Raw genomic sequence first — 21,906 nt, forward strand, 5'->3', positions numbered from 1 at the left:
TGAAGCTAAACACATCACACGCCAAACTATGTTACTGTAGAGTAGCCTTCATGGGGGAATATTGCCATTTGTGTAAAGACGGCTTAAGCTCGGTCTTTAATTGTAACATGTCTAAATATTAGAACAAGTTTTTAATGGTTCCCCCAGATCTATTCAAATTAAATTGAGATCATTCTAAACAATTCTGACTGTTTACTTAGTCAGTTACTCCGTCTTCAAGAGGAAACTAAATTGTTTCCTTCAATTAGTGCCGGACCAACCGGGCTGTGGTGGGTATGTGGGCCTGCAGGCCGCTCCGAGCAACAGCCTGGTGGACCAAACTCTCACAAGTCAAGTCTGGCCTCGGGTTGGGCTTGGAGTAGAAGAACTCCCAGAGCCCCATCAACCAGGTATCAACCAGTCCACCACAAAAAGCTCCTTACAGTGTGGGGCTCAGTTGTTGTGCCAATAATCTTATGAAAAAATGTCTTAGTCCTGATAAACCTGTTCATTATATTTCCCCCTTGGAAAGATGTGCAGGTCTCTATACATTATACACCCATCAGTGTAAAAAAAAATATATATAAACACTGAAACTATGAGATGTATAACACTAGAAGCTATAGTCATTTTCAAAATTTCAAACCAACTGAATCCTATGCCTTTACTGATGGTTCTGTGCAATTAGACATGGTAGAACAGGTTGTGCATGTGCAGTAAATAAAGGGAAGGAAATTATCACGTCTAGAACACAGAAATTGAACGACTGGTCAAGCACGACACAGATTGAGCTATTGGGTATTTATCTAGCCACTGAGTATCTTAAGCTCAATGAGGGTGGAGTAATATTTTGTGACTAAAAGTACTCTGCAATCTTTAAATAACCCATCACAATGTATGTCTGAAGTAGCTTGTAATATTAAATGGAATGTGATTTTTGCCAATAATAATGACTTTTGTATAAAAATTGTGTGGATCCCATCCCATGTTGGAGTTGGAAAACATGACTTTGTAGATAGATTGGCCAATGAGGCTTGCAGGAAAGAAAACATTGATTGACTTTGAACTATCTAATACAATTATTAGAAACGTACAAATTAAAGAAATTACTTCAGATTCAGAAGAACTAAGAAATGCCCAGAGACATGAAAGCTGATATCTTTTGTAGTAATAGGTATTTTTATAGTCAGTACAGTAACCGGACCAGACAATGTGGTATAGTCATTGCGCGAATTCTCCTTGGCTATAGGCACATCTGGCAGGTTAGTGAGGCTCAGCCACTACCAGAATATTCAGCTTGTAAACTCTGACAAACCTTTAAGGCATTCACTAGAACACTATACTGTTGAATGTGAAACCGTAAAAGATTTTAGACATCCTGGCCTCTTGTACCTCCAACTGTGTAACTATTTCATTGAATTGGTGTAATGGACGACATCCTAACAATTTATACAAAATTTGCTTGTCCATTTTAAAGAATAAAGAAAATTATTTTATTTTTAAGCTGCATCTCACATGAACCCATCCCTGCCCTTGTGTGGCAGTGCACAACAGAAAGTTGCATTTACATATTCGTAAATTTAAACATGTATACTGTCTATTTAGTTGATTGAAGCGCACATATATAACATATATAACATATTCAAATCCAGGGATCCCATCACAATGGTTGTACTCTTCAAGGCACTTGTGTTGTCCCGTCTTGAGTACTGCTCAGTACTCACTTCCCCCTTCAAAGCAGGAGAGATTGCTGAAATAGAGGGAATACAGAGAACATATACGGCACGCATAGACGCAATAAAGCACCTAAATTATTGGGATCGTCTCAAAGCCCTCCAAATGTACTCACTAGAAAGAAGACGAGAGAGATATCAAATAATATACACCTGGAAGATACTGGAGGGCCATGTACCAAATCTACACAGTAAAATAACAACGTACTGGAGTGAACGACATGGAAGAAAATGTAGAATAGAACCAATGAAGAACAGAGGTGCCATAGGCACAATCAGAGAACACTGTATAAACATCAGAGGTCCGCGGTTGTTCAACGTCCTCCCAGCAAGCATAAGAAATATTGCCGGAACAACCGTGGACATTTTCAAGAGGAAACTAGATTTATTCCTCCAAGGAGTGCCGGACCAACCGGGCTGTGGTGGGTATGTGGGCCTGCGGGCCGCTCCAAGCAACAGCCTGGTGGACCAAACTCTCACAAGTCGAGCCTGGCCTCGGGCCGGGCTTGGGGAGTAGAAGAACTCCCAGAACCCCATCAACCAGATATCAACCAGATGGTTACAGCCTACAGTTTAGACCTATTGTCTTGTGCATGACCCTCTGTCCTGTGTGACAGTGAATAGCAGCATTATCCTCAATCTAATAAGACTTAATTGAATTCCTCAGATTTGGCAAAATTATAATTGTTGTCAATAAAGATGTTAATAATAATAATAATAATAATAATAATAATAATAATAATAATAATAATAATAAAAAGCAGCAAAGTTTTTGTAGGAAAATATGATCAAGGTGTTAACCCTTTTTTCCATTGTCATTGCTGCACTTTATCACATTTTTGGACGTTTCAGTGCTATACTCACCGCTTCCTGGGCTGGAAAATCAACGTACTGGACCAGTGTGACTACGACGAGCTGGCCCCTGCGGGGTCAGTTAGCTCGGCCGTGGTGCTGCCCGGAGCCCAGGCCAACCCCGGCCAAGGTACGCCCCTGCATTAACCCCAGCCCACCTTGCTCACATACCAGGTGGTCTGTCTGTCAAGAGTCGCCACGCTTATCTAAGCATGGAGGGGATCGTGCTTGCCTGCAGGCCTCCGCCGCCCAAGTGACCCAGAGTCTGGCCGTGTGAGGCAAGGCACACCCCACGGGGACAAGAGGCGCGTACCCAGCCAGTGTGGTAACTCGCACACGGTACCTCAACTTTCATTATTCATTCTGGGCGTGCCTGGGGGGGGCCCCTTGGGCGTGCCTGGGGGGGCCCTTGGGCGTGCCTGGGGGGGCCCCCCTTGGGCGTGCCTGGGGGGGGCCCCTTGGGCGTGCCTGGGGGGGGCCCCTTGGGCGTGCCTGGGGGGGCCCCCCTTGGGCGTGCCTGGGGGGGCCTCCTTGGGCGTGCCTGGGGGACCCCCCTTGGGCGTGCCTGGGGGGGGCCCTCCCCTGGGCGTGCCTGGGGGGGGGGCCCTTGGGCGTGCCTGGGGGGGGCCCCCCTTGGGCGTGCCTGGAGGGGGCCCCCCTTGGGCGTGCCTGGAGGGGGCCCCCCTTGGGCGTGCCTGGAGGGGGCCCCCCTTGGGCGTGCCTGGGGCCTAGAACCGCACAAGTATTAAGCTGTAGATGAAACTGTTAGTTTATAATTTGCAAGTTTTTTTTTACATCTTGGTATGTGTGGCAGTTGGAGGACTTCATATTTATGACTTGAACACATGATTACTGATCGGTGTAAGGTGAAATACACAATGAAACTTAATTCCGAAACAGGCTAATTCGAACAGGATTTAGTTACTTTACATTTATGGAATAATTCCAAAGATTGTGATGTTGACATGTAGAACTTTACGTATTTAAAAATAAGAAAAATTAGTACTGAAGACCCACTCTTGCACTTAATATTCTCACATAGTTTTCAAAACATTAAATAATGAAAAAGTTCGATGTATCACATTAGACTGGCGATGTTTGTTGCCAAGGCGGACCTTAAGGCTGTGACTGAGCTTATGGCACACAGAGGGGAGCAGAGATGGCAACATGTACACAGTAGTAGTAGTAGTAGCAGCAGCAGCATATGAGGAAGCTCCGTAGTACAAGCATTGTAACATGTGGAGAGGGCGAGGCGACACGGGACGAGTCACTTGCCAGAAACAGGTTTCAATAAGAATAATGTCCAAAGTTGTGTGGGAATAGCGTGGTGTCTTACGGCTGGTCCCTATGGTTAGTAACTTTACTAGTCTCAAACGGAAATAAATTTACTCCGGTATATATTATTTTGTAAACATGACTTCCTGTATTTACGAACCTAAATATTGCATTGGGTGTAGTTTACATAGTAACCATTGACACTTTATTTTCCCTAATATAAAAAGGTTATGACTGAAAATATTAGTTTGCAGAAGTCTGACACTTAAATATGAAGTCCTCCTCTTGATCATAGTTTATTTTTCCATTTGCTGTCATTTTCGTGATGCCAACCAAATCGGGTTTTGTTTTCGGGCTTGGGTGATGTCCCAGGCTTCCCTAAAAACCACTGACTTACAGTAGAAACCATAAACTTCACGCCCAAATACTTAACTTTTTTCAGGCGAATATATTTCATACTTATCAAGTTATATTAAATGTAGTTAGTGACTGTGTATATAGTAGTTTAAAAGTTATATAATGTATAATCTGTGCAAAACGTTTATAATTCTTGTGTTCCTGTCCTCTTTCTTGTCGAGAACTGTGTAGGAGTAAATCATTTGGAAGTAGTAACACTTAGAGAAAAATAATCCAGTTCAAAATAAAGCTCTTAATTAGCCTTAAGGATTTTGAGTAGATAAGAATCTTCTAGCGCCTTGTACATTATATTCAGAGAAACTTTCATTTTACTAAGCTTAAAATGTCCTTGTATTTACCAATATTTACTTTCAGTTTCTGGTACAGGCAGTTGAACTGCCTCAACCTGAATCTTTTTATACATTCATATATTTTTTCTTAATTTCGTGTTTTTTGATATCCTTTGGTTGGTGCTTGTATTTGTCCTGTTTGTGTTACCAAAAAAAAAAAAATCCCGGGTGACGGCCAGCCCAGCCTGTCCTTAATTGTTTCATTCCCCTCCCTCGCTCATGCTTCCTTGGGTCTTACTTGCAGCCTTCACCCAGCTCCATGCATTGGCATCTTGGTGTAACTGCCACTCATCAGTCTGGCAGGGTGTGATGTGGTTAGGGAGGGAATGGTGTGGGTGTATTTTGCTACCTATCCATCCTCCTAGTATGGATTTGTGATGCCGTGTGCCACCCTTCCCTTCCTCGTCACATGCCCTACTACCACCACTCCACAACTCGCCAACACCCTTGACTAACCCACTACAAAACACTGCACCATCACTTGCTGTCACTAACAGCACCCTGTAACCACAAGTACTATCTAACATCTCTGCCTAATCTGTGAAGGTAATTTAGGTTGCCTTAAAAAATATTGACTTATCACGGTTACACACACGGATCCAATCTTGGCTACAAGCGTACACAGCATCGGTACCCAAACCATCTTTTACTCACGTTCCGGTATATAACTCCTCTTGACTGTCGCCATCTTATCACAACATCTAGCTAACACACTATTGCCACTACCCTTTTTACCCCCTTCAACAAAATACTCTTTCTAGCCTTCTTTTATTTCCTATACTGTTCCATTTGCTCTCCATGCTGCTTCCATCCATGCCAAAGCTTAATGTCATCTCGACGTCAGTGTTGAGAAAGCGCTTAATGGTGAGCTTGCTTCAAGTAATATCCCCAACCCTGATAGTCCTAGAAAGCCATTATCCTTATCTTGAAAATATTCCTGGTTCTGGTAGTCTCAAGATGATTTTTTTTGGTCCTGGGTGAATGATCTGTGATCCTTGTACAATTCTTAGTTATATTAGACTTGGGAATAAATGATGCCTGCGCCTTAAACGGTGCTTAGTCCTTGAAGGATCCCCACTTCTAACATGGTCATAGGATCTCCAGACCAAAAGATCTCAAAAAGGGTAATTTTTCTAGAGTATCAGGAATATTTAGAATTATACAAAATATACCTGGAAGAATTCTTGGTCCTACAAATGTTCTTAAAGGATACTTGGATAAATTTTCCAGATTTGTTAATGATCCTATTGAGCCTAAAATGGTAATTTGTCCTAATCTACAAATATGTTGCTTGAGAGCCGAAATTTACCAACCCCCCACAAAAGATGTTTCTTTACCGTCCAAAAGATGGACGGTAAATTACCAGTTATCTATGGTCACTGTAATTTAGAAATGAACTGTAAAACGATAAACTCCGGTACTGGTAATTTACAATAAACCAATAAGAACGCTTCTACACTACACTGTTGATGCCGCAAATAACCAGGTGTTCCGTTTACACACAACAGGTGTAAGACGATGGTAACTCGCACACCCGAACACAACCACGGTGAATATTATGAGTACAAAATGGGGCAAAAATAACTGCTTGCATAAGTGAATTAACCGGATGTTAATTGTGGAAACATTAGCCATTGGTATATGATTTTTATTATGAGTTTTAAAAGTAATTAAAACGCTGCATTTCCATTCCCCAATTTCATGAAGTAATATAGTAAGGCTCTCGCTGACAAGCGTTGCTGTCCTTTCAACTGGATCACACTGACATGACAAATTTATCAACTTACGTTTCTGACTACAAATCTAAGTGAATTCTCTTGATCAGCCGATTTTTTTTTTGTTAAAAATTGTCTAGACTGACTTTTTTGTAACCTATCTTACTAAGGAACAGTTGGTTATTTTCTGGTTAGCATGTTAATTGATTCTGACTTGATGGCATGTTTTAATCTTTCACTTGATCACTGTGTGTAGTGGTCTCTGGCTACACCGGAACTTGGAAGCTTCAGCATGCCACCTGACCACTTACTCCTGACCTGACTTATCATATACTGATGATTTATATACTGACTTTTCTTAGTAATTCGAGATCAAAATTTTTATCTTCTGCTTGGTCGACATAAGATTTTTTAGTTAGTTTTAGAATGCGATACAAGTTCTTCGGCGCGACTTTGGTGTAACAAATGAAAGCCGAATATCGAGGAACACTCTTGGCAGTCACAGCCACGCTGTCAAACAGTGTAGGTTTCCCTGGCGACAGGTTCGCTGGATCACTTGATCGAGGGGCCGAGGATAGGCACTGGTTCTCCTTCCTCGCCGGCACACGCACCTCGCCACTCTTCTCTGCTACATTATCACTCCTAGTAAGTATCTTGACTACCTAAGCTGTGTTTACGAGAATATTGATGCCTGCTGCTTAAAAGGGGCCGTTATCTAAAGGCGAAGTAGCACAGTGGAAAGCCAGCTTTCTGTAGGACAAAGATTGCAAGCTCCAGTGATCTGGACAGCTGTTTATTACGGCTACTGAAGTAAGTCTAGATCGGCAGTCCTTTTATGCCGAGAGTAGTTGGCAGCCCTTGACCTACCTGGATGCTGTCTAGCGTATGGCTATGTACAAAGCGGCATGGCCAAGACTATTGAAGGTGGAGGGGATTATTAGATGGGATAACCACTAACTACACTAGTCTTTTTGGGGTGTACAATAAATTAAATATAATAAAAGCACTGACTGACTAGTCAATCATTACTGTATGCTTACAGAAACAATGGTTCCCTACGGTCTCGGTGATTATGATCAATCGTCTAACAATAGGGAAATAACCAGAGAGGAAAGTTGTCCTGGAAACTAAGTCTGAGCAGCCAACTGACAAAGGCTCAATTATTGTACGTTTGAATAGTGTCACTGGAAACAGTCTATCCTTCCCAGACATTTTTGTCACAACTGGACTATTATGGTTAGGAGACTTGCGATTTAGTTATCTTTAATATACTTTAACTGCCTTGATATTTCTTTACTTATATATATATATATATATATATATATATATATATATATATATATATATATATATATATATATATATATATATATATATATATATATATATATATATATATATTTATTTATATACATATATATATAAAACATTGAGAACCATCGGGCACCAGGTACTAGCTGGCGAGATCTATAACATTCTTGGTATTCTGTCCACACTCTAGTTAACATTACCTTGAATACCTTGATGTGACTGTCTCTCTGCTCTTCGGCTCCCTGTCATGTAAACACGGGCCGTGTACACTTCACACTAGAGGACGTTCGTCGACACCCACGCTGGTAAGAATGCCTTAGGTTATATTAACAACTAATCATTAGTTTACACAACGTTGATGAGAATTTCATACATGAAGTGCAGATAATTTATAATTGCAAAAACAAAAATCATGTTATACTAGACCTTTCGCAAAGATAAATTTGACCAATGTTGACAAATTCATCAATAACCTGTGTTACTTATGACATTTCTTGACTGTGTGTGTACCTTGCAGACTACGACGACTATGACTATTACTCTGACGATCGAGGCGGCGAGGGCTTGCACGCTGCCGGCTCTCGTCCCCCAAGGCCACACCGCCAACCCCAAGACCACAGCAATAGAATATCTCAAGGTGCTGCCAAGCCTACACGGTCATCAGAAAGTAGAGACCCCAAACCACAGCCTAGACCACAGTCTGGACACCTAGACCAAAAACTCCCACATGATTTCCCGTTAGTAAACTTTCCACAGGAGTTCCAAGGTGGCTTTGAGAGCTTCCCGTTTAACATGAGCCCAGATGATATCGGCCCAGTGGGTCAGAGGCCTTTCCATCCAGACAGTGGGTCTTCGGCACAAAACGTACCCTTAGGAGTGCCCGGATTTATTTTTCCCAAGTTACCTAATCTAAAAAGTTCCACAGGCGTTGTTAATGCTACTGCATTTGCTAATCTCGGGAATGCTAACTTGGGCAGCGTTCCAAGGGATGTTCCTAAAGAGTTTCTCGGACCACAGAAAGGAGATTTAGAATTTTCTCAACATAAAGATGAGAATTTTCAAATCCGGCCTCTTCGTAACAAATATCCATCCTCCCCAAAGCCAACCCAGCAGACAACACGGTTCACGTCTCTGCTAGAACCCTCAACACCGCGGTTAGCATCGCCAAAGAATGACTTCCCTCTACAGTTTACACTGTCAACTTCCTCAAAGATTTCTGTTGGCTCTTCCGGCTCGATACCAACGAGGACGACGGTCGCCATCTCTGACACATCTTCAAACGAGCCAGAAAAGGAGATATCAAACGAATATTTCGAAAAGACAAAGACTTTCACAAGGCCTGATGCAACACGCCAGCCCGCACCAACAATACCAACCAGATTTCCCACATCTGACCAACCAACGACACGCTCAAGGCAAACCATTTCTGTGAATCCAACAATACCGTTTATGCTGTCAATGACCACAAACCATCCAACAAATACCGAACAGCCCACCAATCCAACTCTTTCTAATAAATTTAATGTCACTCCCAAACAATCGACGTCCCTCGTCCCTTCCTCGACGTCCCTGCAACAAACGAGGCATCAACCACTTCATCGCGAACCTGAAGTTATAACTGCACCTTCACTTCCTCTACTCCCTTTTCAAGCTCCATTAGCATTCCAGGGGCCTTCCTCTGGTAGGAGACAGCCCAACAATGGGGGTCAAATTTATAAAACGACACCTGCACACACCACAGAGTCGCCAGCCACTACTTTGGATGAAAGTTTTGCCCAGAACTTCGGTTTCGATCCAGAATCTGTCGTTTATGAATCTGATTTCCGTCCTGTTAAGAAAAATCCTGCTGGGCCATTGTTGGCTTTCGAAGTCTCTTCGTCTGACATAATGCCAGTTCGTGCCCCGCGGCCACCACATCCACCACAAGTGTTTTATGCGCAGCGACCTGTTGGCCCACGTACCTCTAGCGCTCTAACATTCGCTAAAAGACACATGAAAATAGACGATGTAGACGAATCACATGACGATGACCTTAGTGAAAACCATAAAGGAAAACGATCGAAACACTTCTTAAATCCTATCCTCCATGATTCTGTGACGTTCAGCGAGAGCCTTAATCTGTCACCCCTCCCAATGCCAGTACCAATGGCGCCCGTAGTGGCGCGACTAGGAGGGGCTGCATCTAACCGTCCATTGTCCCCTAACAGGCCTATCATACGACTTCTTAACAAAAACAACATCGGCCCGAGGAGGCCTATAGGGCCGGTTAGGCCGTCGGGGAGTGTGAACCGCATGGGTCTGCTGCAGGTCCCCAAGCAGTCACTTCGCCGCATGACAGCCATGGTTCCCCTCCCTGACGACCATGCCGTTCCCTTTCCACAACTTGTTGGACCTGAAGTTCTCAAACCAGTGCTGGTCAACTTTCCTTTAGAGTACGACGAGGACGGTGAAGACATGTTGGTAGCTGCATCAACCCAAGTATTCACGTCTGATGGTCGGCCTCTCGAGCCAGATTCACTGCCCACGCCTCCGCAGTTTACATCTAGCCACCGACGTACTGCAGCCTCCATTACCAATCGGCCCAAAACTCTGCCCTTTAGAGGGGAGCTGCCACCACCTGTGCCGGCTAAAGTGCCTCATCTGACACAGTTCTCCCGTCAGCGGCGTCCCTTCAGCCGCCCCACAACCATCGCCCTACCATCAGCACACGGCGAAACTAGTTCTCCGATACCTAATATTTTCTCTTCTGGTAGTGCTCCTCGACCAGTCATCGTCGCACATACTCAAAATAACCCTCATGCCCCCGCAGCTCTCCTCGCTCAAGGAAAATTATCTGCTGATGTCGGACATAATGTAGTAGTGTCCATTAGCCACCACTCGACAGCAGCTGGGGCCTCCACATCGACACGCTCTCCAACATTAACAGCGTCTTCAGCAGCAACCAACCAGACAAACTTGACTATCCTGAAGGACGTTTGGTCTATCCTGACTCGCGACAACCCAGACTTGAAGTCAGAACATCCCCGAGAAGAAGCCCACCCTCAAGACGACCATTTAGACCGCCAAGAACGGAGGAAACGCTTCACCTCTGAAAAGTTTACTCTTCCTCACATTTCCATAAACTCTACGGTCACGTCTGGAGCCAGTACCTACTCCTTCCGCTTAACAGTTGTTTGTATATGTGCTCTTAATATAATGATGTTGGCTCAAGTTTAGCAGATGGTAAGTAATGTGCGAATGCACTCATATTGAAAGTTTGTAAAAACGATTTATTGTTTTCCTTCGATATATTGCTAGTTATTAGTGTTTGTGGAGCCCAGTAACTTCGCGGTAAGTCATGACCTCAGAAGCTAATTAAATCCTTTTGCTAGGACTGGACAGTTTCCGTGAGGAACTTTGAAGAATAGTCTGTTGTTACCAAAAAAAATTCTTCGGAAAGTGGAATGTTCTTTGTTTAATCGTCGGTCATTTATTTAACTTTTAAGTATAGTGTATTTACATCCAGATACACTATAAATATAAATGTCCTAGTTCTATGCCCGTCAGTGTTAATGTGTATTAATCTGTGACAGTACCCTATATTAACAACCTGCCATGATCAGCATTATGACCAGTTTCATCTTGACACTAGAGACGTTGTCTCTACGACGGTCTCGATTTCTGTCATATGCCAACTAATCCTGACAGGGTTATAATATGAAAATTATAAATGTAACATGTTATCTGAAAATAATTGGCTGGAACCACATCTTAATTATGAAATTGTCAAATTTGTCTGTTACTTATTTTTAAAATTCCAAGAGTTTTGTTCTTGTCTCCTCGAGTGATTCTTAACCACCTCATAGGTCATCCAACGGTGACCCCTTTCCCGGATTTATGAATCGAGTTGGAACATAAAATTGCCCTTTGTGTTTCTTAAGGCACTCCACTAAGAAAAGCCACGTTTGACCTTAACTAGCGGCGCGAGGATGCTGTGGCGTTGTAAACGCGCTCTTCCACAACTGATAGCCAAGGACTGATCGTGTTGACTTCTGTGGGCAGTTTGTATATAAACTTAGTCTACTCCACACCCCATCTGCACCCATACAATGGGGGACACTAATGCAAAGCAAGAAACCTCTAATACATTTTTCGATGAGTAAATGTTGCTTAATTTTCTGCCTAGAGACAGTTCTGTATACTTGGGACCTCATATGCAGGGGGGTAGGTTTGATGCTCAGACGCAGGGAATGTCTATTTCTTGAGTGGTATTCTTGGGGTTTTGTGATGTTTCCTTAGGTAGTTTAAAAGTATGGTTAATATGGGAGTATAAAGTTTTGTAAATATATAAAGTACAAGAGTACGGAGGTGTGTGCACGTCGGTGAATCTCTTGTGATATCTGCTCTCGTATTGGTATCGTCAATGATGGCCAATATTCAATGACTCTTGAATATTCCGTAAAAGAGACGACTGAAAACAGCCTTCTGAGAGAGGTACTTTTTAATAATTACTTTATCTAGTGTGATAATCATTTTCTTTATCTGTGTGCGTGTGGGTTTTACATGTTAAATGATTTGTACATATTCATGTTGTTCGACAGAACTTATAGTTTCAAAGGTCGATTGTGATATAACAATGAGTGCGAGGCAGATAGTGTTGGATGGACCACCCATTCGCATATACCAAAAGTTAGATGGGAATTGATCAACAGTAAAAGTGTGATGAATGTAATGTAAGGGAACATACCAGCTTTTCGATGGTATGCTGAATTATAAACAAAGTTATGTGTTGTTCTAGTTGAAGTTTATCAGTATAATGGCCAAAGAATGTTTCCTCTTACTGCCTTAATATTGTTTATTCTGATGTCTGTGTGTTGGCTGATTTGTTTACAAATAAAATGTAGGCCCTTTATATGTTTATATATATTGCCTTAAACCATCTTCCCATTAATCCTCGCCAACGCGTTTAGTCTGAATACTAATCTTGGTAATGATCCAGCAGGATGTTAAGTTCTCAATAACAAACCTCTAATACCAATCCACAACTATTGATCTCGTGCCCTGTAGAACCAATGTTCTCAATCCGAAAGTTATAATTGAACCCAGGCCTACTGCGTGGAAGGCAAGAAGTCTACCACTGAACCACAGAGGCTATAAATTCGCAAGATTTCTTTCATTCATTTAAGATTTTAAAGGAGCGATTATAAATGTTATAAATCAGGATCTTGAATCTTCTGACAAATATTCTTTCGGTGTCGGCAACTGGTCACAGTACCATTGATCACTCAAGAATTGTTTACAACATGAAAACGTTCCACTGAAGTCATCTTCACACCGTGTGATAGGGTCAGTATGGTTGCAACCCGTTCTCGCACTTGCCTTCAGTCAATATTGGCTTATTTAATAAGTGCATATGTGACATACTAATTGATGGTGAATATTTTAGTTTACCTTGAAAAGCTTCATAGAAAACACCGACCTCACCTAACCTTCTTAGTATGTTAAGACAAGCATCTTATTGCATCTTATTTACAATTATTACTTAACCTATCAACGGTATAGGTTAAGTAATAATTGTAATTAAGAAGCAATAAGATGCTTATCTTAACATACTAAAAAGGTTAGGTGAGGTCGGTGTTTTCTATGAAACTTTTCAAGATAAACTAAAATATTCACAATCAATTTGTATGTCACATATGCACTTATTAAATAAGCCAATATTGACTATAAGCAAGTGCGAGAACGGGTTGCAGTATAGGTGCCTCCCCGGCGGGAAATTGAACCCCCGGTCTCCGTGGTGACAGGCGGGGATACCAACCACTATACTACCGAGGATCGAGTATATATATAGCACTTGGACCTTTCACATTCTTTTTTGCACTTTACATTAATATAACTAGTGCATATTTTTATTTTGTATTGCATTGTTTTGGTACGTGGTGTAACATTGCTATATATAGTTATAAAGCCGCTGATCACATACAGCACTCGGGTCGTAGTTGGTAGTGTATATATGATTTGTTTCACCAGCAACTATTGGGACGTGTATGGACACGGGCTAGCTAAAATAACCAATTCACTTTTCATATTTTATCTTTAGTAATAAGATGGTTAGCCAATTCATGCAACGTGAGTTTAGATTTCTCTCTAAATGGTTAAATTTTATTAGTCTAAGATATAATGCTCAAGTGTGCCCCCTGTCTTTGTCCACACACTTTACACACTAAAAAAACCGCTCATGAGTCAGATTTTCGATATTTCCGATATTGTGAAAACTGCAGGGAAGTTTGGGCAAAATGTGACTCATCGCCGTTTTCACTAATTGGCATATTTTCGGTATAAACAGTGGTAATTTCAAACTCCAAATATGTGCAGGGAGCCAGAACACGGCTAGAAAATAACGCTCATGAGTCAGATTTGCGAAATTTCGATATTGTGAAAACTGCAGGGGGGTTTGAGCAAAATGTGACCCATGCCCATTTTCAATAATTGGCATATTTTTTGTATAAAAAAACGTAATTTGAAACCCTAAATATGAGCAGGGAGCCAGAATTAGGCTACAAAATAACGCTCATCAGTCAGATTTGCGATATTTCCGATATAGTGAAAACTGCAGGGGGGGGGTTTGGCTAAAATGTGACACATCGCCGTTTTCACTAATTGGCATATTTTCGGTATAAAAAGCCATATTTTCAAACAACAAATATGTGCAGGAAGCCAGAATTAGGCTAAAAAATAACGCTCATCAGTCAGATTTGCGATATTTACAAGATTGTGAAAACTGCAGGGAGAGGTTTCGGCAAAAATTGTCCCATCGCAGTTTTCACTAATTGACATATGTATTTTCGGTAAAAAAAAAGTAATTTAAAAAAAATAAATATGTGTAGTGAATAAGAATTCGGCTCAAAAATAACGCACACGAGTCATATTTGCGATATTTCACATATTTTGAAAACTGTAGAGGTGTTTGGGCAAAATGTGACCCATCGCCGTTTTCACTAATTGTCATATTTTCGGTATAAAAAGTAGTAATTTCAAACTCCAAATATGTGCAGTGAGCCAGAATTCGGCTAAAAAATAACGCTCATGAGTTACATTTGCAATGTTTCTAAAATTTTGAAAACTGCAGGGGGGGTTTGGGCAAAACATGACCCATCGCTGTTTTCAGTAATTGGCATATTTTCGGTATAAAAATTTGTAATTTGAAAATGAAAATAGGTGCAGAGAGTCAGAATTCGGCTCAAAAATCACGCTCAGGAGTAAAATTTTCGATATTTCAGATATTTTGAAAACAGCAGAGGGGTTTGGGCAAAATATGACCCATTGCCGTTTTCAGTCATTGGCATATTTTTGGTATAAAAATTCGTAATTTGAAAATCAAAATAGGTGCAGAGAGTTAGAATTCGGCTAAAAAATCACGCTCAGGAGTCAAATTTCTTAAATTAAAAATATTTTGAAAACTGCAGGGGGGTTTAGGCAAAATATGTCTCATCGCTGTTTTTAGTAATTGGCATATGTTCGGTATAAAAAGTCGTAGTTTGAAAATGAAAACAGGTGCAGAGAGTCACAATTCGACTCAAAAATCACGCTCAGAAGTCAAATTTCCGACATTTCAGATATTTTGTAAACTGCAGGGGGGGATTGGGCAAAATATGACCCATCGCCGTTTTCAGTAATTGGCATGTTTTCGGTATAAAAAGTAGTAATTTGAAAATGAAAATAGGTGCAGAGAGTTAGAATTCGGCTAAAAATTCACGCTCAAGAGTCAAATTTCCGACATTTCAGATATTTTGAAAACTGCAGGGGGGTTTAGGCAAAATATGACCAATCGCTGTTTTCAGTAATTGGCATATTTTCGGTATAAAAAGTCGTAATTTGAAAATTAAAATAGGTGCAAAGAGTCAGAATTCGGCTCAAAAATAACGCTCAGGAGTAAAAATTTCGACATTTCAGATATTTTGAAAACTGCTGGGGGTTTGGGCAAAATATGACCCATTGCTGTTTTCAGTAATTGGCATGTTTTCGGTATAAAAAGTCGTAAATTTAAACTGAAAATAGGTGCAGAGAGTTAGAATTCAACTAAAAAACCACACTCAAGAGTCAAATTTCCGACATTTCAGACATTTTGAAAACTGCACGGGGGTTTGGGCATAATATGACCCATCGTAATTTTCAGTAATTGGCATATTTTCGGTAAAAAAATTCGTAATTTGAAAAAAAAATAGGTGCAGAGACTCAGAATACGACTAAAAAATCACGCTCAGGAGTCAAATTTCCGACATTTCAGACGTTTTGAAAACTGCACGGGGGTTTGGGCAAAATATGACCCATCGCGGTTTTCAGTAATTGGAATATTTTCGGTATAAAAATTCGTAATTTGAAAATAAAAATAGGTGCAGAGAGTCAGAATTCGGCTCAAAAATCACGCTCAGGAGTCAAATTTCTGACATTTCAGATATTTTAAAAACTGCAGGGGGGGTTTAAGCAAAATATGACCCATCGCTGTTTTTCGTAATTGGCATATTTTCGGCATAAAAAGTAGTAATTTGAAAATGAAAATAGGTGCCAGGAGTCAGAATTCGGCTCAAAAATCACGCTCAGGAGTCAAATTTCCGACATTTCAGACATTTTGAAAACTGCAGGGGGGTTTGGGCAAAATATGACATATAGCTGTTTTCAGTAATTGACATATTTTCGCTATAAAAAGTCGTAAATGGAAAATGAAAATAAGTGCAGAGAGTCAGCATTCGCCTCACAAATCTCGCTCAGGAGTCAAATTTCCGACATTTCAGATATTTTGAAAACTGCAGGGGGGTTTGGGCAAAATATGACCCAACGCTGTTTTCAGTAAGTGGCATATTTTCGGTATAAAAAGTCGAAATTTGAAAATGAAAACAGGTGCAAAGAGTCAGAATTCAGCTCAAAAATGACGCTCAGGAGTAGAAATTTCGACATTTCAGATATTTTGAAAACTGCTGGGGGGTTTGGGCATAATATGACCCATCGCTGTTTTCAGTAATTGGCATGTTTTCGGCATAAAAAGTCGTAGTTTTAAAAAGTTTTCATTTTCATTTGAAAATGAAAACAGGTGCAGAGAGTCACAATTCGGTTCAAAAATCACGTTCAGAAGTCAAATTTCCGACATTTCAGATATTTTGTAAACTGCAGGGGGGTTTGGGCAAAATATGATCCATCGCCGTTTTCAGTAATTGGCATGTTTTCGGTATAAAAAGTAGTAATTTGAAAATGAAAATAGGTGCAGAGAGTTAAAATTCGGCTAAAAATCACGCTCAAGAGTCAAATTTCCGACATTTCAGATATTTTGAAAACTGCAGGGGGGTTTAGGCAAAATATGACCCATCGCTGTTTTCAGTAATTGGCATATTTTCGGTATAAAAAGTCGTAATTTGAAAATTAAAATAGGTGCAGAGAGTTAGAATTCGGCTAAAAAATCACACTCAAGAGTCAAATTTCCGACATTTCAGACATTTTGAAAACTGCACGGGGGTTTGGGCATAATATGACCCATCGAGGTTTTCAGTAATTGGCATATTTTCGGTAAAAAAATTCGTAATTTGAAAAAAAAATAGGTGCAGAGAGTCAGAATACGACTAAAAAATCACGCTCAGGAGTCAAATTTCCGACATTTCAGACGTTTTGAAAACTGCAGAGGGGTTTTGGGCAAAATATGACCCATTGCCGTTTTCAGTAATTGGCATATTTTTGGTATAAAAATTCGTAATTTGAAAATCAAAATAGGTGCAGAGAATTAGAATTCGGCTAAAAAATCACGCTTAGGAGTCAAATTTCTGACATTTCAGATATTTTAAAAACTGCAGGGGGGTTTAAGCAAAATATGACTCATCGCTGTTTTTAGTAATTGACATATTTTCGCTATAAAAAGTCGTAATTTGAAAATGAAAATAGGTGCCAGGAGTCAGAATTCGGCTCAAAAAACACGCTCAGGAGTCAAATTTCCGACATTTCAGACATTTTGAAAACTGCAGGGGGGTTTGGGCAAAATATGACCCATAGATGTTTTCAGTAATTGACATATTTTCGCTATAAAAAGTCGTAATATGAAAATGAAAATAGGTGCAGAGAGTCAGCATTCGCCTTAAAAATCACGCTCAGGAGTCAAATTTCCGACATTTCAGATATTTTGAAAACTGCAGTAGGGTTTGGGCAAAATATGACCCAACGCTGGTTTCAGTAATTGGCATATTTTCGATGTAAAAGTCGAAATTTGAAAATGAAAATAGGTGCAAAGAGTCAGAATTTGGCTCAAAAATAACGCTCAGGAGTAAAAATTTTGACATTTCAGATATTTTGAAAACTGCAGGGGGGTTTGGGCATAATATGACCCATCGCTGTTTTCAGTAATTGGCATGTTTTCGGTATAAAAAGTAGTAATTTGAAAATAAAAATATGTACAAGGAGTCAAAATTAAATTAAAAAATCACGCTCAGGAGTTAAATTTCTGAAATTAAAAATATTTTGAAAACTGCAGGTAGGTTTAGGCAAAATATGTCTCATCGCTGTTTTTAGTAATTGGCATATGTTCGGCATAAAAAGTCGTAATTTGAAAATGAAAATAGGTGCAGAGAGTCGTAATTCGGCTCAAAAATCACGCTCAGAAGTCAAATTTCCGACATTTCAGATATTTTGAAAACTGCAGGGGGGTTTGGGCAAAATATGACCCATCGCCGTTTTTAGTAATTGGCATGTTTTCGGTATAAAAAGTAGTAATTTGAAAATGAAAATAGGTGCAGAGAGTTAGAATTCGGCTAAAAAATCACGCTCAAGAGTCAAATTTCCGACATTTCAGATATTTTGAAAACTGCAGGGGGGTTTAGGCAAAATATGACCCATCGCTGTTTTCAGTAATTGGCATATTTTCGGTATAAAAAGTAGTAATTTGAAAATGAAAATAGGTGCAAAGAGTCAGAATTCGGCTCAAAAATAACGCTCAGGAGTAAAAATTTCGACATTTCAGATATTTTGAAAACTGCTGGGGGGTTTGGGCAAAATATGACCCATCGCTGTTTTCAGTAATTGGAATGTTTTCGGTATAAAAAGTAGTAATTTGAAACTGAAAATAGATGCAGATAGTTACAATTCGGCTAAAAAATCACCCTCAAGAGTCAAATTTCCGACATTTCAGATATTTTGAAAACTGCAGGGGGTTTAGGCAAAATATGACCCATTGCTGTTTTCAGTAATTGGCATTTTCTCGGTATAAAAAGTCGTAAATTTAAACTGAAAATAGGTGCAGAGAGTTAGAATTCGGCTAAAAAAATCACACTCAAGAGTTAAATTTCCGACATTTCAGCCATTTTGAAAACTGCACGGGGGTTTGGGCATAATATGACCCATCGCGGTTTTCAGTAATTGGCATATTTTCGGTAAAAAAATTCGTAATTTGGAAAAAAAATAGGTGCAGAGAGTCAGAATACGACTAAAAAATTACGCTCAGGAGTCAAATTTCTGACATTTCAGATATTTTAAAAACTGCAGGGGGGTTTAAGCAAAATATGACCCATCGCTGTTTTTAGTAATTGGCATATTTTCGGTATAAAAATTCGTAATTTGAAAATAAAAATAGGTGCCAGGAGTCAGCATTCGGCTCAAAAATCACGCTCAGGAGTCAAATTTCCGACATTTTAGACATTTTGAAAACTGCAGGGGGGTTTGGGCAAAATATGACCCATAGCTGTTTTCAGTAATTGACATATTTTCGCTATAGAAATTCGTAATTTGAAAATGAAAATAGGTGCAGAGAGTCAGCATTCGCCTCAAAAATCATGCTCAGAAGTCAAATTTCTGAAATTAAAAATATTTTGAAAACTGCAGGGGGGTTTAGGCAAAATATGTCTCATCGCTGTTTTTAGTAATTGGCATATGTTCGGTATAAAAAGTCGTAGTTTGAAAATGAAAACAGGTGCAGAGAGTCACAATTCGGCTCAAAAATCACGCTCAGAAGTCAAATTTCCGACATTTCAGATATTTTGTAAACTGCAGGGGAGGATTGGGCAAAATATGACCCATCGCCGTTTTCAGTAATTGGCATGTTTTCGGTATAAAAAGTAGTAATTTGAAAATGAAAATAGGTGCAGAGAGTTAGAATTCGGCTAAAAAATCACGCTTAAGAGTCAAATTTCCGACATTTCAGATATTTTGAAAACTGCAGGGGGGTTTAGGCAAAATATGACCCATCGCTGTTTTCAGTAATTGGCATATTTTCGGTATAAAAAGTAGTAATTTGAAAATGAAAATAGGTGCAAAGAGTCAGAATTCGGCTCAAAAATAACGCTCAGGAGTAAAAATTTCGACATTTCAGATATTTTGAAAACTGCTGGGGGGTTTGGGCAAAATATGACCCATCGCTGTTTTCAGTAATTGGAATGTTTTCGGTATAAAAAGTAGTAATTTGAAACTGAAAATAGGTGCAGAGAGTTAGAATTCGGCTAGAAAATCACCCTCAAGAGTCAAATTTCCGACATTTCAGATATTTTGAAAACTGCAGGGGGTTTAGGCAAAACATGACCCATTGCTGTTTTCAGTAATTGGCATTTTTTCGGTATAAAAAGTCGTAAATTTAAACTGAAAATAGGTGCAGAGAGTTAGAATTCGGCTAAAAAATCACACTCAAGAGTCAAATTTCCGACATTTTTGACATTTTGAAAACTGCACGGGGGTTTGGGCATAATATGACCCATCGCGGTTTTCAGTAATTGGCATATTTTCGGTAAAAAAATTCGTAATTTGGAAAAAAAATAGGTGCAGAGAGTCAGAATACGACTAAAAAATCACGCTCAGGAGTCAAATTTCTGACATTTCAGATATTTTAAAAACTGCAGGGGGGTTTAAGCAAAATATGACCCATCGCTGTTTTTAGTATTTGGCATATTTTCGGTATAAAAAGTCGTAATTTGAAAATAAAAATAGGTGCCAGGAGTCAGCATTCGGCTCAAAAATCACGCTCAGGAGTAAAATTTCCGACATTTTAGACATTTTGAAAACTGCAGGGGGGTTTGGGCAAAATATGACCCATAGCTGTTTTCAGTAATTGACATATGTTCGGTATAAAAAGTCGTAGTTTGAAAATGAAAACAGGTGCAGAGAGTCACAATTCGGCTCAAAAATCACGTTCAGAAGTCAAATTTCCGACATTTCAGATATTTTGTAAACTGCAGGGGGGGATTGGGCAAAATATGACCCATCGCCGTTTTCAGTAATTGGCATGTTTTCGGTATAAAAAGTAGTAATTTGAAAATGAAAATAGGTGCAGAGAGTTAGAATTCGGCTAAAAAATCACGCTTAAGAGTCAAATTTCCGACATTTCAGATATTTTGAAAACTGCAGGGGGAATTAGGCAAAATATGACCCATCGCTGTTTTCAGTAATTGGCATATTTTCGGTATAAAAAGTAGTAATTTGAAAATGAAAATAGGTGCAAAGAGTCAGAATTCGGCTCAAAAATAACGCTCAGGAGTAAAAATTTCGACATTTCAGATATTTTGAAAACTGCTGGGGGGTTTGGGCAAAATATGACCCATCGCTGTTTTCAGTAATTGGAATGTTTTCGGTATAAAAAGTAGTAATTTGAAACTGAAAATAGGTGCAGAGAGTTAGAATTCGGCTAAAAAATCACCCTCAAGAGTCAAATTTCCGACATTTCAGATATTTTGAAAACTGCAGGGGGTTTAGGCAAAATATGACCCATTGCTGTTTTCAGTAATTGGCATTTTTTCGGTATAAAAAGTCGTAAATTTAAACTGAAAATAGGTGCAGAGAGTTAGAATTCGGCTAAAAAAATCACACTCAAGAGTCAAATTTCCGACATTTCTGACATTTTGAAAACTGCACGGGGGTTTGGGCATAATATGACCCATCGCGGTTTTCAGTAATTGGCATATTTTCGGTAAAAAAATTCGTAATTTGGAAAAAAATAGGTGCAGAGAGTCAGAATACGACAAAAAATCACGCTCATTAGTCAAATTTCTGACATTTCAGATATTTTAAAAACTGCAGGGGGGTTTAAGCAAAATATGACCCATCGCTGTTTTTAGTATTTGGCATATTTTCGGTATAAAAAGTCGTAATTTGAAAATAAAAATAGGTGCCAGGAGTCAGCATTCGGCTCAAAAATCACGCTCAGGAGTCAAATTTCCGACATTTTAGACATTTTGAAAACTGCAGGGGGGTTTGGGCAAAATATGACCCATAGCTGTTTTCAGTAATTGACATATTTTCGCTATAGAAAGTCGTAATTTGAAAATGAAAATAGGTGCAGAGAGTCAGCATTCGCCTCAA

The 21,906-nt window shown here is 39.7% G+C and overlaps 1 protein-coding gene across 1 annotated transcript in view; it reads left to right on the forward strand.

The window, feature by feature from the left end:
* The window catches only part of LOC123762673 (DM13 and DOMON_DOH domain-containing protein skeletor), a 118,726-nt gene extending 106,224 nt beyond the window's left edge, over window positions 1-12,502 (forward strand). Inside the window, exons 13-14 of the mRNA XM_069332026.1 lie at window positions 2,565-2,694; window positions 8,129-12,502. Coding sequence (XP_069188127.1) covers window positions 2,565-2,694; window positions 8,129-10,827 — 2,829 coding nt within the window. The 3' untranslated portion in view covers window positions 10,828-12,502. The remainder of the gene's footprint in view (window positions 1-2,564; window positions 2,695-8,128) is intronic.
* Window positions 12,503-21,906: the final 9,404 nt, after the last annotated feature.

The sequence above is a fragment of the Procambarus clarkii genome, chromosome 27 (genome assembly GCF_040958095.1).
Source record: "Procambarus clarkii isolate CNS0578487 chromosome 27, FALCON_Pclarkii_2.0, whole genome shotgun sequence".
NCBI classification, from domain to species: domain Eukaryota; kingdom Metazoa; phylum Arthropoda; class Malacostraca; order Decapoda; family Cambaridae; genus Procambarus; species Procambarus clarkii.